The 18,811-nt window shown below is 38.6% G+C and overlaps 1 protein-coding gene across 1 annotated transcript in view; it reads right to left on the reverse strand.

Annotated features, from left to right (window-relative positions):
• Positions 1 to 5,415: 5,415 nt before the first annotated feature.
• The window catches only part of LOC128354041 (potassium voltage-gated channel subfamily H member 3-like), a 32,831-nt gene continuing 19,435 nt past the window's right edge, over positions 5,416 to 18,811 (reverse strand). The window contains exons 11-15 of the mRNA XM_053314284.1: positions 15,570 to 15,784; positions 10,276 to 10,550; positions 7,962 to 8,065; positions 7,705 to 7,757; positions 5,416 to 6,168 (exon numbers count right to left, since the gene is read on the reverse strand). Of these exons, the coding sequence (XP_053170259.1) occupies positions 5,416 to 6,168; positions 7,705 to 7,757; positions 7,962 to 8,065; positions 10,276 to 10,550; positions 15,570 to 15,784 (1,400 nt within the window). The remainder of the gene's footprint in view (positions 6,169 to 7,704; positions 7,758 to 7,961; positions 8,066 to 10,275; positions 10,551 to 15,569; positions 15,785 to 18,811) is intronic.

Here is an 18,811-nt window from a genome sequence, read left to right on the forward strand (position 1 = left end):
TAAGCTTCCATCACATACAAGTTTAAAAAAAATACAAATGGGTCCACTGAACTTATCTGAAAACCACATCAACAATAACTGTGTTTGTACATTGTAAAAGAAAAATATTAGAACTAAAGAACTAAAACTGTATGAAACCCACTATTAAAAACTAACTTTTTCTAAAATTGGGTGAAATCTGATTAAATAGATGTTTCAAACTAAAAACAGACTATCTAATTTAAATCTCTGAAGCATTTAATGGCCATTTAGCGTGTAATAGTGCAACTATTTCTTAGTCACGATCATTATCTGCTTTTCTAAAGGAACATATTAAGATTTAACATCACATCTGAAAAGTGACAGCTCTATTTTTGTATCAATGCTATGAATATCTATTTTCTGTCAAATAATGATAAATGACTGTGAATGACAGCTTTTTGTGGTCACATTTGGTTATGGTTAGGTTAATGCAAAAAACATCCAGTATAAGTCTATAAGCGGTGTACATATGTATGAATCTTCCATGAAACTAGACTGAATGAAAGCTATTTAAGGAGGACATTTTTAATCAGTTTTTACATATAGTTTTCAGTCAGTTGCTACATATCTGCAAATGAAGAAAGTTTCAAGTTTTAAGTAAATGATCACTCACTTTTTAAGACGTCACCGTGCTTGTTGGGGAATAAACTCCATCCATTGGTGAAAATGAGTGAATCCAGCGTGAGAGAATATGATTTTTCCAATGTTTTCCTTCATAAAAACAAAAAAAGCCAAACGAGGAGATGGTGGAGGAGATAGAAAGACAAGGAGTGATCAGGAGAGACTGCTGCTGCTGGCTGAGTAAAGAGCAATAAAATGACACATGTAGAGAAAGAGGGAGGGAGGTAGTGAGAGAGAGAGAGGGAGAGAGGGAGAGAGAGAGAGAGAGAGAGAGAGAGAGAGAGAGAGAGAGAGAGAGAAAGGGAGGGTGTAGATGGGGTTTGGGAGGGGGGACACAGAATGACATGCATTAAAAATAGTTACATTTATTACTGTCTTTAAATAATAACCTTTATCCTTAACAGATGTAAAGCTCTCATTGAACACAGTAGAGGTTAGATGAAGTTGCATGAGGATAAAATAAAGAAGTTCTTTTTTCCACAGGAGGAAGCCAAATGAATAATGTGCTCACAGATTTAGAAAAGACAATTAATTAAGCAGATGCTGTGATTCAGGAGAACAAGAGGGGGGGGGGGGGGGGGGGGGGGGGGGGGTGGAAAAGTAGAAAGAGTGTGACGTAGAAGAGAAGAAAAGTGATTTATGTCAGAAGTTCATCACGGTAACAAAGCCATGAGTCTTAAATAGAAGTAGATACTCCAATGCTTTTTTAAATAGTAGATTCAATATGTGTGTGGATGGTAAATGGCACTGAAGATATACAGAGAAACATTTTAAAAGTTGCACGTTATCAGAATATGATTTTCAGACAGCACAGAATTGAGAAACTGATTGTCTGCCCTCTACTGGTGGAAATTAATCAAATTAAAGGATTGGAAGGGACAAAAATATGCTCCTTCCTTCGCTTGAATTAACCAAGGCCCTAACTGTAACATCTCTAACATTTCTCTCTTAATATGAACTGTTTTTGGGTGTATCACCTAAGAAGAATCTGGAAGCTTTAAAAGTATTTTCTCCTAGGGTTTATGATCCGATTTGAACTTGTAACCTGCTGATTTATTAAGATATCAGGAGTTCTGGAGGTTGGGTTAGGGTTAGGGTTAGGAAGCCTGATAAAAATGTTGTTTTCAGCTGGAATAAACTGCAGCATGATGGGTTAGGATAAACTGTAAACCACCTGATTTCTTCCATTGTCCAAACTTCTGATTGAGTGTAGATTGTTAATCTTCAACCAGGCCTTCATTTCATATAGTTGTGTTCAAATGTATCTATTTCTGGTGTGATGTCATCAGTTTCTTTGTGTTTATTGTTCTGTACACATGGAGTCAATGCAAACCAGAGGTGCTCTCAGTGGGCGTTAAATCTTATTAGTAACAGTTAAGAATAGATTATTTCTATTAATGGCCTGAAAGACTCTCAAAGTGTAAATGAGGATTATTTAACTTGTAAAATAAATGTTCAGTTTTTTGCCATATTAGAAGCTAATAACAACGATAATTTATAGGTCACAGATCACTGAACTATCAACTCAGGAAATACTGACACTCAAATCTCCCTGTTTTTACAATGAGACATATTCTGATGGATTTCTGTTTGGTTTTTGCTCCTCATTGAAATAATAATATCAAAGTATATCCAAGTAGGGCCTTTGTTATGAAGATTTAGGATCTTATGGTAAATCGTATGTTTAATAGTATAATATACTGCTCAGTTTTACCAGAATTTTAAAAACACATTTTAAACTTTTTTTTAACATTCAGACTCCCATTAAGACTCACAATGCATAACACAATGATTAAGATAACTCAAACACATACGATAGCTCAATATAATAATTCATCTCTTAAATAATGGAGAAAAGAAATCACTGAACAACTCATTCAATCACAAATAAAAGCAAGTAATCATATAGAGAAAATGATCCTCTGATTACTGAGTGAAATAATATCTATTGTATTTCTGAGGTTTTAGTTATGATATTATGATATTTCTAATAGAGTACACTGCAGAATAACCAAGCTAAATCATTTTTCATGATTTGACTTGTTTTGATATGGGCAGTGTAACATGTAACCTAGACCAAATCACTGAACAATAATGTAACTGTGATAACACTAATGCTTGTACTAATTATTTGGTTTAATAGTTCAGCATTGTGTTTTGCAGACAGCCATGCCCCTTCCCACAATTCTGCTTTGGATCTCTTTGAGTTTATTCCTTTAATCTTAACATTTCTGACTTTTCCCGCAGTCGAGACAATTAAACAAAAGCTTGCAGTAAAGGAAGAGACGGTTTTCCTATTTAATGTTTTCCTTTTGAGTTGGATTCAAACTGTTTAGACCACTTATATTGAGGTATTGTACAGTATGATTGTAAAGCTTCTCTTTTCATTGAGACAACCAATGCAGCTTTAATTTCCTGATTTAAAATAAACCAACTTAACCTAAATAATGGTGAGATAAAAGTTTCTCAAGAATTTATTTCATACTTTCGGTCTATCCATCACTTATATGTTTGTTTGTGTGTCTTTCCAAATAGCAGGCCTGGTGTTCACCAACAGTGTGGTCAGCGTCTCATGATTTATTTTAGATGGAAGAATAGTCACCTATCATTACTACTCAGTATGTCTGCCTTCCTGTCGCTCCTCCTCTGTGGTTTGTGTGTGTATGTGTGTGTGTGTGTGTGTGTGTGTGTGTGTGTGTGTGTGCATGCATGCGTACGTGCGTGTGTGCGTACTGCCAACACTTGTCTGTCCTACATCATCTTAAGTATCTTTGGCAGCTCACCACAAGTCGCTCACCATGAGAAAGAGGTGTGTGTGTGAGTGAGTGTGTGTGTGTGTGTGTGAGAGTGATGGTATGCATTGCAATTAGAGAGTGCTTTCACAATGAAAACAAGGCAGCTCTTATTACCTGTAGCTGCAAATATTGATGTTTTGCATGGTCTCAAATGACCTTGTGAAGTTTTATATGTTCTTACTAAAGCGTCAGTGTGGTGGAAGCTGGAAGGATGTGTGGTGGAGTACACTAGCGACCAATCACTGCTTTGATTTCAGGACCTTTGTACTATCAAATGAGCCAACATGATGTTAAATGACATGCACTGATTATTTGTAAAACATGTTATGTTTGTAATAGAAATGTCACATTAACCAGATTTAACTTAACTGCTATCTCATAGATCTACAATTAATGATTCATTTCCCTATCAATTGATATGCAGTTTATTGGGGATGTCATTAAACACAACTATACTATGTTAAAATATGACACAATGAAAAGAAAAGCAACCAATTCTGACATTTGAGGAGCTTAAACCATCAAATCAATCAATATATTTTCTTCCAAATTATTCAATCAACTATTTATTGCATTTCTAATCTACTATATGCTCTATATTTCATTGTTGCATCCGACTATCTATGGATAGAAATCCTTCATTGCTTTAACATTTCACAGCAAACTAGAACAATTGCACCAGTGAGCTTGTTGTCTTTTTCCAGTGTTAATGACCTCACATCACATGTCCCTAAATCTTAAGTACACACAGACAATTATTTTCACTCTCAAATTATTCCATTATATCAAAGTATGCAGACTGTGTGTGTTGTTATCAGAAAAATATGTTCCTGAGACATTTTCTGTAACATTTAATTACAGCCTTATAAAAGGGATCGATGAGGGAACACAGATTATGAAACAACACCGATATCTAGTGGCCATGATTGGAACTGCAGCTTCAAAACATTACAAATCACCATCTATGTCTCAGTACTGTATGCATGTTGTTACAGGCAGGATAAAGACGCAGCGCTGTTTTCCTTAATGAGGAATGCAGTGATTGGATGATGTTGCTGTCACTCTGACTGGCAGCTGTTAAATGCAGTTCAAACCAGGTCAGTTTATGTGGAAATAGGTCTAAGTGCTGGGATTGATGATCAAAGATTATTAGTGCATTCGTGCATGAGAAGGCATGAGGCCAACAAATTCCCACTCTGTCACAAGTTTGTGTCACAGCCCCGAGCGGGTTAAACAACCACTACAATGTAACACTGATACAATAATCAAGATAATGTTTGGACACACTTTCTCATTTGAGTGAATTGTGAGTTGTGTGTTTACAGTTTTCTGGGTCTTTATGGAGTATAATCACCGCCTCGCTCTGGAAAACATGACTAACAATGGAACCACTGACGCAGAGTTTGGATCTCATTCTCAAGACAAAGCAACTATCTCATTTATACAGGTCTGGGCATGTATAGAAAGGAATAAGGGCACAAATGGGCACGCATAAACCCCCCACATATGTAATATTTATATTACATAGCACACACAGCTAGATTGTAATGCTTGAAATATTCTGGTCCTTTAAGCTTGTTCTTATATTTGGAGCTTCAGGAGAAATCCTTGTGGACTGGCACCATTTTTGGCTGCTTACTTTAGACTAAGTAAATATAATGATATAAAATTACACATTTCATATGCATAATTATCAGTACAAAGAGTTTTTGATTATTAAAAGATCAGTCTTCTTGCTTTTATATGCAGAAGTATTATGCTGTCAAACAAATCAAACTGAAACTGTAAAACAAACTCTTTTATTATCAGATCTGTTTACAGCTGCTTACAACTGGTGCTCATGATCATAGTTTATAATAGTTTCAAATGTATTTACATAGTAACTCACATGCCAAACTTGAGGCGAATGTTTGTCATGCAGTAAGTTGTATGGCATGCTGGTTCTAATGTGTGGGTCCCCTCGTTCGTTCACACCGATTCACACTGGTCCTTCATCGATGTAGCTGAGCTGAGGCGTGTGCTCCCCCCACTCCACCTCGTGCAGGTCCAGGAGGGGTTCCTGGGGATGTGGGGCCATGCTGGAAGGCTGGAGAGGAGGCTGGAGGTGACGTTGGGAAAGGGAATGTGACATGGGCTGGGACTGGAGCTGGTCGCAAGGGGGGACCTGATGATAGGAGAGCTGGGATTCGGACTGGGATTGGAGCATGAGGTGGGACCGAGGCTCACTACCAGGTCCCGATATGTCTACCAGAAGTGGAGTGATAGATGAGATGCGGCTTGATGATGGTAGAGAAAGGATGGAAGAGGATGAGTATGGATGTGGTATAATGGTGTGCTCATGGGGGGAGCTATTGAGTGATGGAGGAGCTGAACAATGAGAGGTCTGCTGGGGAGCTGAAGGATTATAGGAGGCAAAGGTTCGGGAGCACTGAAGTGGATCAAACTCTACTTCTTTTCTACTAGTGCGACCTTCTAACACCTTCAGCTGAGGAGAGGATGGTTCAGGTACCAGGACGCTTGGAGAATGTTCGTCTTCTGAACAGTCCACAGGTGCATGTTGGGTAAAAAGGGGCGGGGCTGGGGAGCAGCTGTCTGAAGAGACACTGGGAGGCGGAGTCATGGTGCTGGGTATCAGCAACATGGAGGGGTTGTGGAAGAGAGGTTTGAGAAGGCGTGTCATTTCTTGCAGCTCCTGACTCACAGCGGTTACCTGGTGGGAGAGGACGCTCATCTGGTTCAAAGAGAGGAGAATAAAGAAGAGTCCTCTGTGAGTGGGCCTTATGGAAAAGTAGTCTGATGTGTTTTCTTTCCTGAAATTTTGGACTAGAAATAGAAATTATGTTTTTCAGTTGTACCAAGAAGGTACCTCATATTGTTATTTAAGTAGATTATCTCCTCAGCACCATCAGTTAAATAATAAATGCTGTAATTTTAAAGTTTCTATTGGTAGAAACCAATACATTAGATTAACAGTGCAGAAAATATGCTTGTAATTTTGAAGAAATTACATGTCCCTGTTTGGTCTAATTAGGAAGGGAGAGACTTTATTGTTCTATGGAAGATGATCTTTGGTTTCACCACAAAGCATTGACAAAACATCACTAAACAGGATGACTGACAATAAAAACTGCATTCATTAGCCAGAAATTTGACCAATACTTGTTGTTAATTTAATCTTTTTCTTCCACAGTAGTCATAGGGAACAGTAGTAGCGTCCATGAAACCCTAATAATACCCACACCAAGATAATATAAAGACAATAATCTTTAGTCTTCCATTTACTGCACTTAAATGAAGCAAATTAGAGGGGCCTTTAAAGCTCTTTAAAGCTAAACACAAGTTTAAGTTTTCGAAAGATATTTATTTTAAAGCTAAATGGGAGTGGGAACTAAACATTGAAATTACAACGGAAAAATGACTCAGCATGTGCGAAACACAACACAACCCAGAAATTCAAGAATATGGAGGGGGGTTTGGATGGAAAAACCTCACCCACTAGTTCATTACACCTCAAATAAAGAGTAAACACACTGGTTCACAACAATCATGATGGCGGGTATGAGAAAATAGAGACACAAACCACACACACTTTTTCTTGGGAGTGCCACAAATTATACTCATTTTGGGAGAATGTGCACGTTAAAAGTAAATACATTCTGGGATTCTACATTCGGCAATACCTAAGGAATGCAAAGTTATGTATCTGGGAAACAAACTATTTAGTTAATGATAATGACAGGTATATATAAACCAAGATATTATTGATCATAAGCAAGACAAAATTGGTAAAAGACTGAGCCCATAACTACAGAACATTGGTTAGGAAGAGATTATGGAAAACATGTTTGTGTATATAAATGTAAGAAATTGATGATTTATGACATAGTGGAAACTGCTTATGGACTAAGTGATATATAAAATTCAAAATACTGGTTTTGCTTACAACCATTTGTAATCATGGCTTGTTTATTTTAGTTGCATGTTTATTTAGTTTCCTTTTGTCTTCTTTTGCTTTATTTTGATTGTAAAAAAAAAAAAAAAAGTCAAGTTAACAGGCACAGTGCTTTTGGTTGTATATGCAGACAAAAACATTCAATAAATCTTTTTTTTTAAACTTTATGAGCGAACTTGAACTTTAATGTATGAGTTAACTTACAATATTAGAAATATATAAAATGCAATTATAATGGATCACAGACACTTTGTTGAATCTGAAGAGTATTCTCAATATCACAGTCTATGCATCAGCATGGTATTACCACCTTACCTCATGCTTTAGCTTAGCAACAGCCTGCATGGTGTCACCCTCATCATGGGCTCCTGTGGACATACACAGAATGACACACATTTATACACACATGCTAAGTGACTGAGGACTTTGTTGCTATTTTTTCTTAACTTTCTTAACTTAACTGAGGTTGATAGTGGGTGTTGTTTTTAATGGGATCTGGTCCACTGTGATACATAATTCTGCATGTTATGTGTTGCGTGTGTGCCTGTGCGTGTGTGTGTGCGTGTGTTCACCTGAGGTAGGTGAAACAGGGCTGGATAGTAAAGTTGCACTGGGAGGAAAGTCAAACTTCTGAGCTGAACCACTCTGGGTTTCTGTTTCGATCCCATCCACGAACCTGAAGAACATATATTAAGGTATTAAAAGTAAGAACTCTGGTTTGTAGAGTTAGAATAAGTGAATAAAGTGATGACTTTAATCACAGATCATTTATACTGCACTGTCTCTTATAGTCAAACTGAAAGAGTTCCAAGAAAGGAGACTCTTATAGGGAGATATTTAATTGAACATAAAATGTCCTCTTTGACAAGGAACAAAATCTGAGCAGTCTGCATATTTGAATTCACTGACATCTCCCCCTTTAAGGCTTGCTAATTCAAGAGTGAGAATATTGTGAAGCAATAAGGCAGAACCTCCACATGATGGCAGCAAACTGTAAAGCATTTCTACCTTATAAACCCAACGATGCCAAGTGGAAGATACTGTGCATAAGAGCAACCTATAACTAAGCTGTATGCTTTAGTACACTGAGTTGGTTCATTACATATTCAGGCAAGTACAAATGGCTTTTCCTTGTTTAAGACAACATACAATATCCCTCATACCCCTTGTGACTTTATATTATTTATAAACACAAACGGGACTGGGTTTAATCACCTCAGCAAGAAAAAAACGTCACTGAATCCAGCATCAAGTGCAGTATATCATATAAAGTCTCTTCTTCTGTGGTAAGTCAGAGAGCTGAAAAGCTGATAATAACCTAACCTATGTCCCCTGGCAGACTTTAACTGCTGAAATCCACACTTAAATCTACATATAGATATTCAGAACTGACAAAGGAATTTCAAGCAATTCCTGCCAGTGGAGGAATCAGCAGGTTTCATCCCTTTGGGAGCATGAATGTGCTCAGCATATTTCATAGTGAGTCTCCTATTATCTGATGAGATATTGTGTGTGGAAAGCTAACACGTTGGCATAATGTTAGAATAATGCTTGAGGAAATATCCAGTATATTAATGGTTCACCCTGCTATGGCCATGTAGTGCTAATTGAGCTCTATTACAATCTGACCATTAAATGTAGCTATTTATTATTTCTATAAATGGCAGTTTTGCCCTAATTGGGGAGCTAAGACAAAATGTGGGGATCAAAATCATATCGTTCATTCTCTGAGGATGCATATTTAATCAATCTGACAAGTAGCTGTTAAAATATCTTGAGAAACCAACAAACCTGCTAATGATGTAGTGTTTCAAACAGGCAAATATGTAAACATTTGTAAATGTTAATAATTTACTTAAGAACTTGGTAACTTTATTTTCTGTGGTTGCATCCTTTCGTGGGTACTGATCTTTTTATGACGTAGCATTTACTTTACCAGGACATCAAGATGAGCCAAAACAAACATTTTTCATTTCAGCAAAGGAAAAATGTCTCATAGTGACCTACATCTGCTCTCTATAAGCTTTACAAAGTTCATCGATATGTCAAATTCAGACTCACGACTCGACTCGACTAACGCACCTGGCTGTGAGTGGATCATTACAGAGAGCACTTACAGAAATGTCATCCAGCTGTCCACAGTCAGCAGTGAGAGCAGAGTATGTTCAGAAGAAGCTGCACACACCTGCATACTAATTACCCATCAGACTCTGATATAGAAATGAGACCAAAGCTGTGTCGGACTAATCTCTCCTTCATTCATTCTGTCCCTGTTCCCTCCACACAGCATATTTTATACGCCAGTCATCTCAGGAGCAAAAGCAAAGTATTACATAGCAAGATTTTTTTCTTTTTAGAAAAAATGCAGTGTAAGGTAAAGTAAGGAAGTAAGGAGCCAACTATTAAAACCACTGAGCTCTGGTTTCCAGCCAGGCAAATAGGATGCTGAAAAACTAAAAAACTAAAATATACAAAACACAAAATAAATTCTTTATCATTTTGTTTGTTTTCTGTGTCTTACTGTATTTAGTTGTTGGTCTTCTGGCAATAGGATTTCTTTTTGCACAGGTATACTAGTGCAATTATTTTGCAGATAGTTGATTGCATGTGTTCCTTAAAAAGAAATCTCAGATGCTGAAACAATAGTACAATTTATTCATCTGTGCAGCCAAACCAAAAATAAATGTATTCCCAGAGTCTGTTGCCACCTCTCAAGGGACTCCAAGCAAATTAGCCTGTAGACGGTTTGTATTTATGATTAATGTCAAAAGTCACAAAGAATGCAAATCAGAGTCCCACTGAGGGTGCTTTGCTACCACTCAATAGACTCCTACAGTCAAGCTGACACTAAGTACTCAGTTGATAAATCAATGAATGGTTTCCTACCGAGGACTGAGCTCTGGCTGCAGGCAGCTGAAGCTCACCACAGGGATCTGCAGGCCGGGGGACCGAGAGAGAGTGCTCGCTGGTCTGAAAGGTCTTGGCGGCAGCAGTGGAGAGCGCAGAGGGGAGCGCAGGGGAGAGCGCAGACCTCGGCCCAGCCTGCTCAGGGGAGGTATCTTGGGGATAGGTGAGTGTTCCCCCTCGGACCCTGACGCTTCCTCGTCTTCTTTGATGGAGGGAAGCTTTTTCATGATTCCTCCATTGCTCTCGCAGTCAGCCTGAAGTGTGAAAGACATGGCAGGATATTTAATCATTGTTTGGAACAACCACAAAAAGATAGAAAGCAGTAGAGATCTGGGTCTGGGTCACAGTGGTAGCAGGCTGAGAAAAGACTTGCCCATAGCAACTTCATCCAGCTCCAAGACAGATGGGATAGATATGTAATTCTTTCAGTGCTCCTGGTCTGCCCCAGGGTTTTCTGCCAACTGGACACAGCTGGAATACCTCCATAAGCGTCCAGCAGAGATAAGACGTACAAAACAGTTCACTTGGCAATGCTGTCTGAACTCCTTATCCCGTCCCACAGGGTGAGCACAGAAACCCAGCGAAGTTGATCCTCTTTAGGTCATTTGCCAAAAGTCTTGACCATCGGTGAGGGTTGGAGCATAGATTGACTAAGAATTTCATCCCTAAGCTCCACCTTCTCCTCAACAGTCCAGTACAACATAGCTTTTACTGCCAACATTACACCAGTCAGTCTCATAATATGGCTCACCTTCACTCACAAAAAAGTCCCAAAAATACTTCCAATTCACTCCCAGTATGGAGAGGGCAATCCATTGTTACATCCTCATACCTGGAGGTTTTACAGTAGGTAGTCATAACTGCTCACAGATTAGTTTAAATCATATAAACCTGCAGATGTCTCTTAGAATGGTGCAATTGGGATATTGCATAGGTATTAATATATGATTGAAATACAGTGTGTCACTTGAATTCAGGTCAATGTCCTCCCAATGTCAGTCAATGTGGTGCTGACCCATTCTGAACAAACAGCAGCATGTATATCAATCCGATATATCCAAATGCTGTATTTGTAACGCAGTTTTTTTCAGTTAGTATATAATATACCCACATATAATATGAACAGGAAACAATGCAATACATGTACTGTACCTTGAAGTATTTATTATACTGTGATGTTAAAATGCTTAAAATGATGTGGGTTTTTTTCCAGCAACGGAAGCTACCTCCATTTCCTCTGTGTAGTGCTTTGCAGAACACAGCCGGACACTCAAAAATCAGGTTTTTAGTGTGCTTACTGTTACATTTTTCACCTCACCTTCCACTCTCTTTTCCAGTTTGAAAACACAACAAATACCACATCTTCCTAGAATTAGTGTGTAGTATGGAACTGGGACAAAGCTTGTAAATTAATGAGAGGTCAGGAAAATATGAGCCAAGCGTCACTTTGCTTTCTGACCAGATGGAGGGGCTGCTGAGCCATTGAATGCATCATTGGGAGCGCATAGGTGCCATTCACAATAGCAGCAATGGCGCTGACATCCATTCAGTATATCAGCAGCGCTGCAAAGGAGTGTTCTCATTCAAAACCAGAAGCATTCATTCTTGAAGCCATTCTGGAGGTTTTCTATGAAAAATACTGATGACCTCTTCAGTTTATCATGTCATATATAAACAGGTTGTTCTAAAAGTCACCATGTTGCTACTGGTGGCTGATTCCTGTATTTAGAGACGGGTTCCCTGCACCTTCTTCCTCAGTGATTCTAAAGCTGATTAAAACACAGGCCAACAAATCCTATTTTCTCTCTTTCAGCTTTTTTAAATTTGTTTTTCTTCTTTCTCCTCATTTCCCTTGTCAACATCACCCTTCCCTTTCTCTCCCCTACATTTGTTGTCTTTTCTGGATCACATGCCTGGCTGGTATTTTTAGATCGCAGAGGTTTAATTTTAGCAGAGGTTTGCCTGGAGGGAACCAGAGCATGGAGGGAACTGTTTGCAATTTCAGTGTGTGTGTGTGTGTGTGAGAGAGAGCAGCACGTGCCACCCTTGATATGCCACAGTAAGGGCATCAGCCAATTATGTGAGTGTTTATGGGTGAAATATATATATGTGTGCATGTGAGAGATGCTGCATTTTTATTGTGGTAACTCTACCTGTGTGTGTCTGTGTGTGCGTTATGCATATGGACGACAATGCATGCAGAATGTTATTTTATGTGTGTGAACATGTGTGTGTTTGAGCCTGAAGTCCCTTATGTGTCATTCTGCAAGGATGGATATGCTATGTTTGATGTGTCAGTCTGAGGCTAAAATAAATGTCTGCAGGAAGTCTAAGTGTCTGTCTATGAGTGTGTGTGTGTGTGTGTGTGTGTGTGTGAGTGTGTGAGTGTGTGAGTGTGTGCTGTCTGTATGTCGGCACGTGAATGCAAATATCAGCGTAGTGCTTCCTCTTACTTCCCCCTGCAGCTTCCTTCCATCCTGATGTTTTCTCGTCTCGTCTCCATCTGGTTGTTGCTCTATATTTATCCACCCAGGGATGACCCCTCCCTTCCCCCACACATCTGACAGCAATATTTTTTAGTTCCATGCCGACTATACATGAACATATGTGTGTGTGTGTGTGTTTGTGAGATGGGAAAGTGGACTTATATTTCTGTAGTGCTGTCAAGAATCAGCTGCTGAATTGGTTCCAATTATTACAGATGAGAATCAAAGTTTAGTTCAATTTATTTTTACATAAAGCAAAACTATGTTGATTTTATACCATATGCATCATAATTTAAGGGGCTTTCAAATCTATATTAAACACTTTTTTTCATCTTTGTGAATTATTTATTTTCTCTTCTGCACTTTCCTTGTTAAAGTTGGAGTTATTTATTACTGCACTTACACTGTCAAGTGAATTAAAGTAATGTGGTACAATTTCTGCAATTGACACTTCAGCAGTATATTTTGTTTATGGAGCCAATACATTATATCTGCACCCAATACCATTCTCAAATCCCCAAAGTCTTTTCTAATCAAATCAGAAAACAGAATGCAATTATTACACTGAGAGAAGGAATGGAAAGTGGAAAAGTATCCTTGTGCCAAACTGTCATAGATTATGTTAATTTCCTTATGTGGGACAGCTCAGGCTGAAACAGGGAAGCTCATCTGAAAATCACCTTACAATGAAAACTGGATTTCTTTCGTCAAAAAACTTTAAAACATTGAATTGTTTATGTGCTTGAAAGTTTATTTTCCAATATAGTTTCATTTTTTGGGGAGGAACCATGCTCATTAGTTTTTTTGCTGAGAGTGTGATGAGAAGATAGACTCTAACATTTGTCCATCAAGTAAAATTGAATGACTTTCCCGCAATCACATTGTGGTTTCGATTCATTAACGTGTGCTAACTCATGTCACACATCATAAACTCAAGCCAGAAAAACACAAGTCAATCTAGTATTGTTTAGATATTTGTCATGCTGATATAATATCCTGTCCCTTGGTATTTCTTATGGATCTCTGCTCTAATTAACAAGCTTACTCACAGTGAAAATGTGACTTAGTTATTTCCAGTATAATGCTGGTTATTCATGTGTAGGCTACGCAACAGCTGAGATCCATCTGTAAATCCCTGGCATCTGAATCGTCCATGTTTAGCTCATGTCTTTATCTGTTGGCTGCATCTCAAGCAGAAGCCGTGGCTTCCTCCTCACTCCCAGCCCAGATGGCTAATCCTTTTTCAAGTGGAAAGCCATCACTCCAGCATTGCGTAAAATGTTGGGCGGAGGAGGTCAGTGCACAGCTGAGACTAATCTAAAAAACAGAAGGACTCTACTTGTGGTCTTTATACCAGACTTTTTCTTAAAGGCATTTAGAACATGAGATGATTCATGTTTAATATACGTCTAATAGCATAATGATAATTTTAACAAACTGGAACATTTTGTTTACCAGAAACATAAGGGTTTAGACACCAGTTACGAATACATGAATATGAATCAAAGTGTAATATTGTTCCTATTGCATTCAAATAGAGGTGATATGCTACTTAAATACACATCATCTGGATCTACTGTACTTGAAAACAGATGAAGTAACTACTTGTTAGGAGTGATTGTTAACGGCATGTTAACTAATCAGAATTGAATGTGCTGATGAAAACACATTAGTGCCCTCTCCACTAATGTGTTTTGAAAAGGACACCTCTGTGTGCACTATCAGGTCAGACCACAGACAATAACTGACTTTTATTCGCCCCAAGGATGTGCATTATTTTCAAATGAGCACATTGATGCGGCAGCCTCATCACCATCCCTAATTATTATTCACACTCGGAAGGATAATCAGCTATGTAATCAGGATTATCTCAGTTGGTTAAACACCTGTAAAAGAACCTAAAGACGTGTCATGAATCACAGCTTTCTCAGCAATTAAAAAACATGAGACAGTTTTTAAGACATAAAAAGCTAATTGACAAGAAGACAGGTAGCCTCCCCCTATTGACTGCATGTTCTGCAAGTTCCTAGCAGCTGGAAAATAGTGAAAGGCAGATCGAGGTGTAAAGACAAATAAGATCACCTTAGTTTGTATACTAATGAAATTGGTGAAATGTTGCCTCTAACATGCTCTTAATTAATTAAACTGTTGTTTGTTGCTATTTGTTTCTTGGTATCTGCTTGTGAGTTGGTTGCAGGCAGTCAGCGTGGGTGAATTGTCACCCAATTGAAGGAGTTAAAGCACTTAGGGTGGTGTGTCAGCGGTAATGCAGGATTTGTATCGGACTGTCGTGATGAAGAGGGAGCTGAACCTGAGGACAAATCTCTCAATTCACCGGTCGATCTGTACGTTCCAACTCTCAGTTATAGTAATGACCAGAAGAATGAGATCACAGATACAGGCTGTGAAAAATGTGTCTTGGCTGGGCTCATTTTTTAAGGTAGGGTGGAGGAGATAGCATGCCCCCTGGATGTTTTTTTAGACACGGAGACTCAGAGGCAGACCCAGAACATGCTAGAGGGATAGTATATCCCATCTGGCTGGAGAACATCTTGACACCCTGCTGGAGCATCTGTAGTTTGTGTCTGGGGAGAAGAACATCTGGACTACTCTGTTTACTCTGTTGACGTTTCCCATTACATGCCAGAAAATGCTGATTTATTGAGTTTTGGCAACACAAATTCCAATTCATTGTTTTTGTTGACTTACATTGTTTAAAAAAAACAATATAGCTTCAACCATCACATGCTTTTAATAGTGTTGGTAAAGTATGAATCATCACTGTACCTCCATGGTGTGTCCTTCCCGGAGGTTATATGTCAGATCGTGCTGGATCTCAGTGATGAACTTCTGGGCGTAGTCAGGATACAGGCAGAGCACTTCACGCAGTCCTTTGAGGCTGATGTACTGCAGGTCACAGTATGTAAGGGCCTTAACACAGGCGTTGGTTTTAATCACTTCCTCTTGTGTCAGATAGTCAGAGCCAATCAGGTCACCCCGACCTGAAAAGAGGAGACCCAAGCGAAATTACATGGGTTGTATCGACTTTAATGGAAGATATTTTTTTCTCAGCCAGAGTAATTTGTTTTTTTCTGAGGTTACCCAAGTGTAGACATAAAGAGCTAGTGTAGTATAAATCAGCTTTATAATAGTGTATCCAAGTCACACTGCACTATACCCATTGTATAACACAAGCTGATATATGAGCTATATTTCATTTTAAGATATTTATTTCATGTTGAATGTCATGGTGTTTCCTTAAAAGTACCCTGCAGAGTTTTTGGCCACTAATAGTCCTATAGAGCTATGGGTTTTATGTGCAGGTCCTAATTTTGTTTGGTCCCCTCTAATATACAAGAAAGCTACAAACAAACTACTCTTCCGATCTCTGATGATACATGTGTAGTGAAGAAGAACACTAATATTTTTCAGCCTACCATGGAGTGCATTATTGTGCTTATACAATGGCAACACAGAAAAGAAACCAAAAAGAAAAAAGTGAACACATTAATCTTTGACTGAAGTGGTTACTTGTGATTATTCAGTTTCTTTATTTATTAGTATTATGTTGTTATGTTCACTGTTAACCTAAGTAGGAAGGCTACAATGCACGAGACATTCCAATATAAGAGATAATACATAATGACAGAGGTTAATTAGCTTCCATTACAAGAACAGACTGTTCCCCTTAAAGAGCACAATTCCCTAAAGCATGAATATGTTTATAGTTGGAACACTGGCAAATGGCCATAGTGTAAATTATTATGTATAATATATTATATAAATTATAGTATATGTTATCATATATAAATGATTAAAATAACTCTAAAGCAGAGGTTGAAATGAAGGGTAGTGTTATAGTCTAGACTTTGGGATACAGATGGACCTGTAGATTACAAAAGATGGTTTCTGAGTTTTCCTCTCTGTACCTCACTGCCTTCTCCAATGCTGAAAATCCAAAGTGGCAATGCCAAAACAATTTGACTGTGTGTGTTCAGGAAACCCTGAACCAATAAAAATAAAATGTGTGTGCACTGTGTGGAGAGAAAACTAGACTGTTAGGATGTCTATCAGAGAGATATGTGAATGTGTGTGTGTGCAGCTTTGTTTCTAAGAGAACAACAATAACACTAAGACACACAGCAGGGAGAAGAGGAGCCTGTATGTGTGTGTTTCTCAGTGTTCAGTATCCACATGCATGTGCATACACACTAGGTCCAACATGCAAATGTTTTTACTTTCCTCTGTAGGCTGCAGTCATTTCATTATTTACACCAGTAAGATCATTAATATGAAAAACAGTGTTGCCAATTTGCTCCCTCCACTTTAAATGATCCTGCGCTTATTCCAGTGCTGTTTGTGAGTCTATTTGTGTTTCTCTATTCTGTTTCATCCATGTTATGCAGAATGGGAGGAGTGTCTGTGTTGTAGGACACAGCTCTGGAGAGGTTCATATTCTGGAAGAGAGGACTGAGGAAGATTTCTGCTTCTAGCTGCTCTACCAGCTCACCTATTGTATTCATGTACAATGAAAAAGGGTGTTTTACCTCATGCATTGGGTACTGTAATACTGATGGTGGAGATATGGGGCTGGAGGGGTGGATGTTGTTATTTCTCAGTCTTAAGTCATGTTTTTTATTCATTCTGTTGTTTCCTTTTCTTGTTTGAGCACCATGTCCACATATTTCTGATAGTTGGCTGGTACAGTGTTGGTCAGTAACTTGAGTATTTTATCAGTCTTGATATGGGAAGGCATAATGAGCTCTGCCCCTCTTTTTTATTATTAGTATAAAAAACAACTTCACACAAAATGGTAACTTAAAGCTGAATTCATCAGCATGCCTAGGTCTAATCTGAAAGATGTGGCTTAATGTGCCAAACACACAGTTATCCCCCTCCCCGAACAGGTAGCAGGTACTGTAGCTGTTTCCACTGGGAAAGTTTTGATAAATTCACAGCCCCAAACAGCAGACGGAAAAAGAAAGCGACTACCTGGTAAACATAGTGGAGAATTTACTTAAGCAGCTAGAGATACTTTTCTCAAGAGTTAGTGGAGACCAGAGCTAAAAGGAGAGTGAACTTAGTCTTATATTCATCAGGTGGTCAGAAGTGAATGCCAATACAGGCAACAGTTTGCAGGCATTTTAACATAAGGTAATATGTCATTGTCGTGTTTACAGCTTGTTCCACTGCCTCTAAGTGGCCAAAAAAAAAAAAAATCAATTAACACTGCTTATGGATTTCCTGTAGAGCTTCAGGCAGCTCCCCAAACTGTTCAATCAATTCCTGGGTCACACTCCATCTTTCATCTGATGGGGTGTGAATTGTTTGTCCTCAGGGGACAGTTTAATATGGGGATGATTGCAGTTTATATCAGCACCAGGTCGTTCTTCTTCATTGTGTTCCTCTTCATAAAGGATGTCTGGCTAATATTAAATGTTAAATGTCTAATAACTTCCTGGATGATAAAAGCCCTTTCTCTGCTTCTGCACATCATGCTGCCAGCTGACTCTAAAACAGACCAAATCCACATTCTGGCAGAAAACTCAGTGCTGCTTTCTTTCTGATCTTTATGAACTTATTTCTGCAGTGGCTGTGGCACAGGTTGCCCTTTCTCTGCTCCATCTTCTTCGTCCTGCACTCGGTCGTCAACGCTGGTTTCTGAGTCACTTTGCTGCCGGAATCTAGGAGGGCTTCTATGGTTTGGAGTCCAAGACAGAGAAGCCCTTCAAGATTCAGGTAGCAAAATGACTCATGCTCATTCAGACTGCAGGCACAAACAGGAGGCTCCACTCAAACCCCAGACTTCATTTATCAATAGTTGGCTCCATTTGGAATCATAGACCACTTTCGAGGTCTCTAACCCTGCTGTAGGAAAGTCACTCTAAAACAAAAACAAGTGAGGATAGATGAACAGACTGGTGCTGTCCATGGTGCTGAACCACATCAGTGTGGCTGTTAAATATGATGTTTGGCAAGTATTGTATCACATAATATTACTTTTTTGATCTAATATTTACATTTCAAAT

The sequence above is a fragment of the Scomber japonicus genome, chromosome 24 (genome assembly GCF_027409825.1).
Source record: "Scomber japonicus isolate fScoJap1 chromosome 24, fScoJap1.pri, whole genome shotgun sequence".
In the NCBI taxonomy this organism is placed as follows: domain Eukaryota; kingdom Metazoa; phylum Chordata; class Actinopteri; order Scombriformes; family Scombridae; genus Scomber; species Scomber japonicus.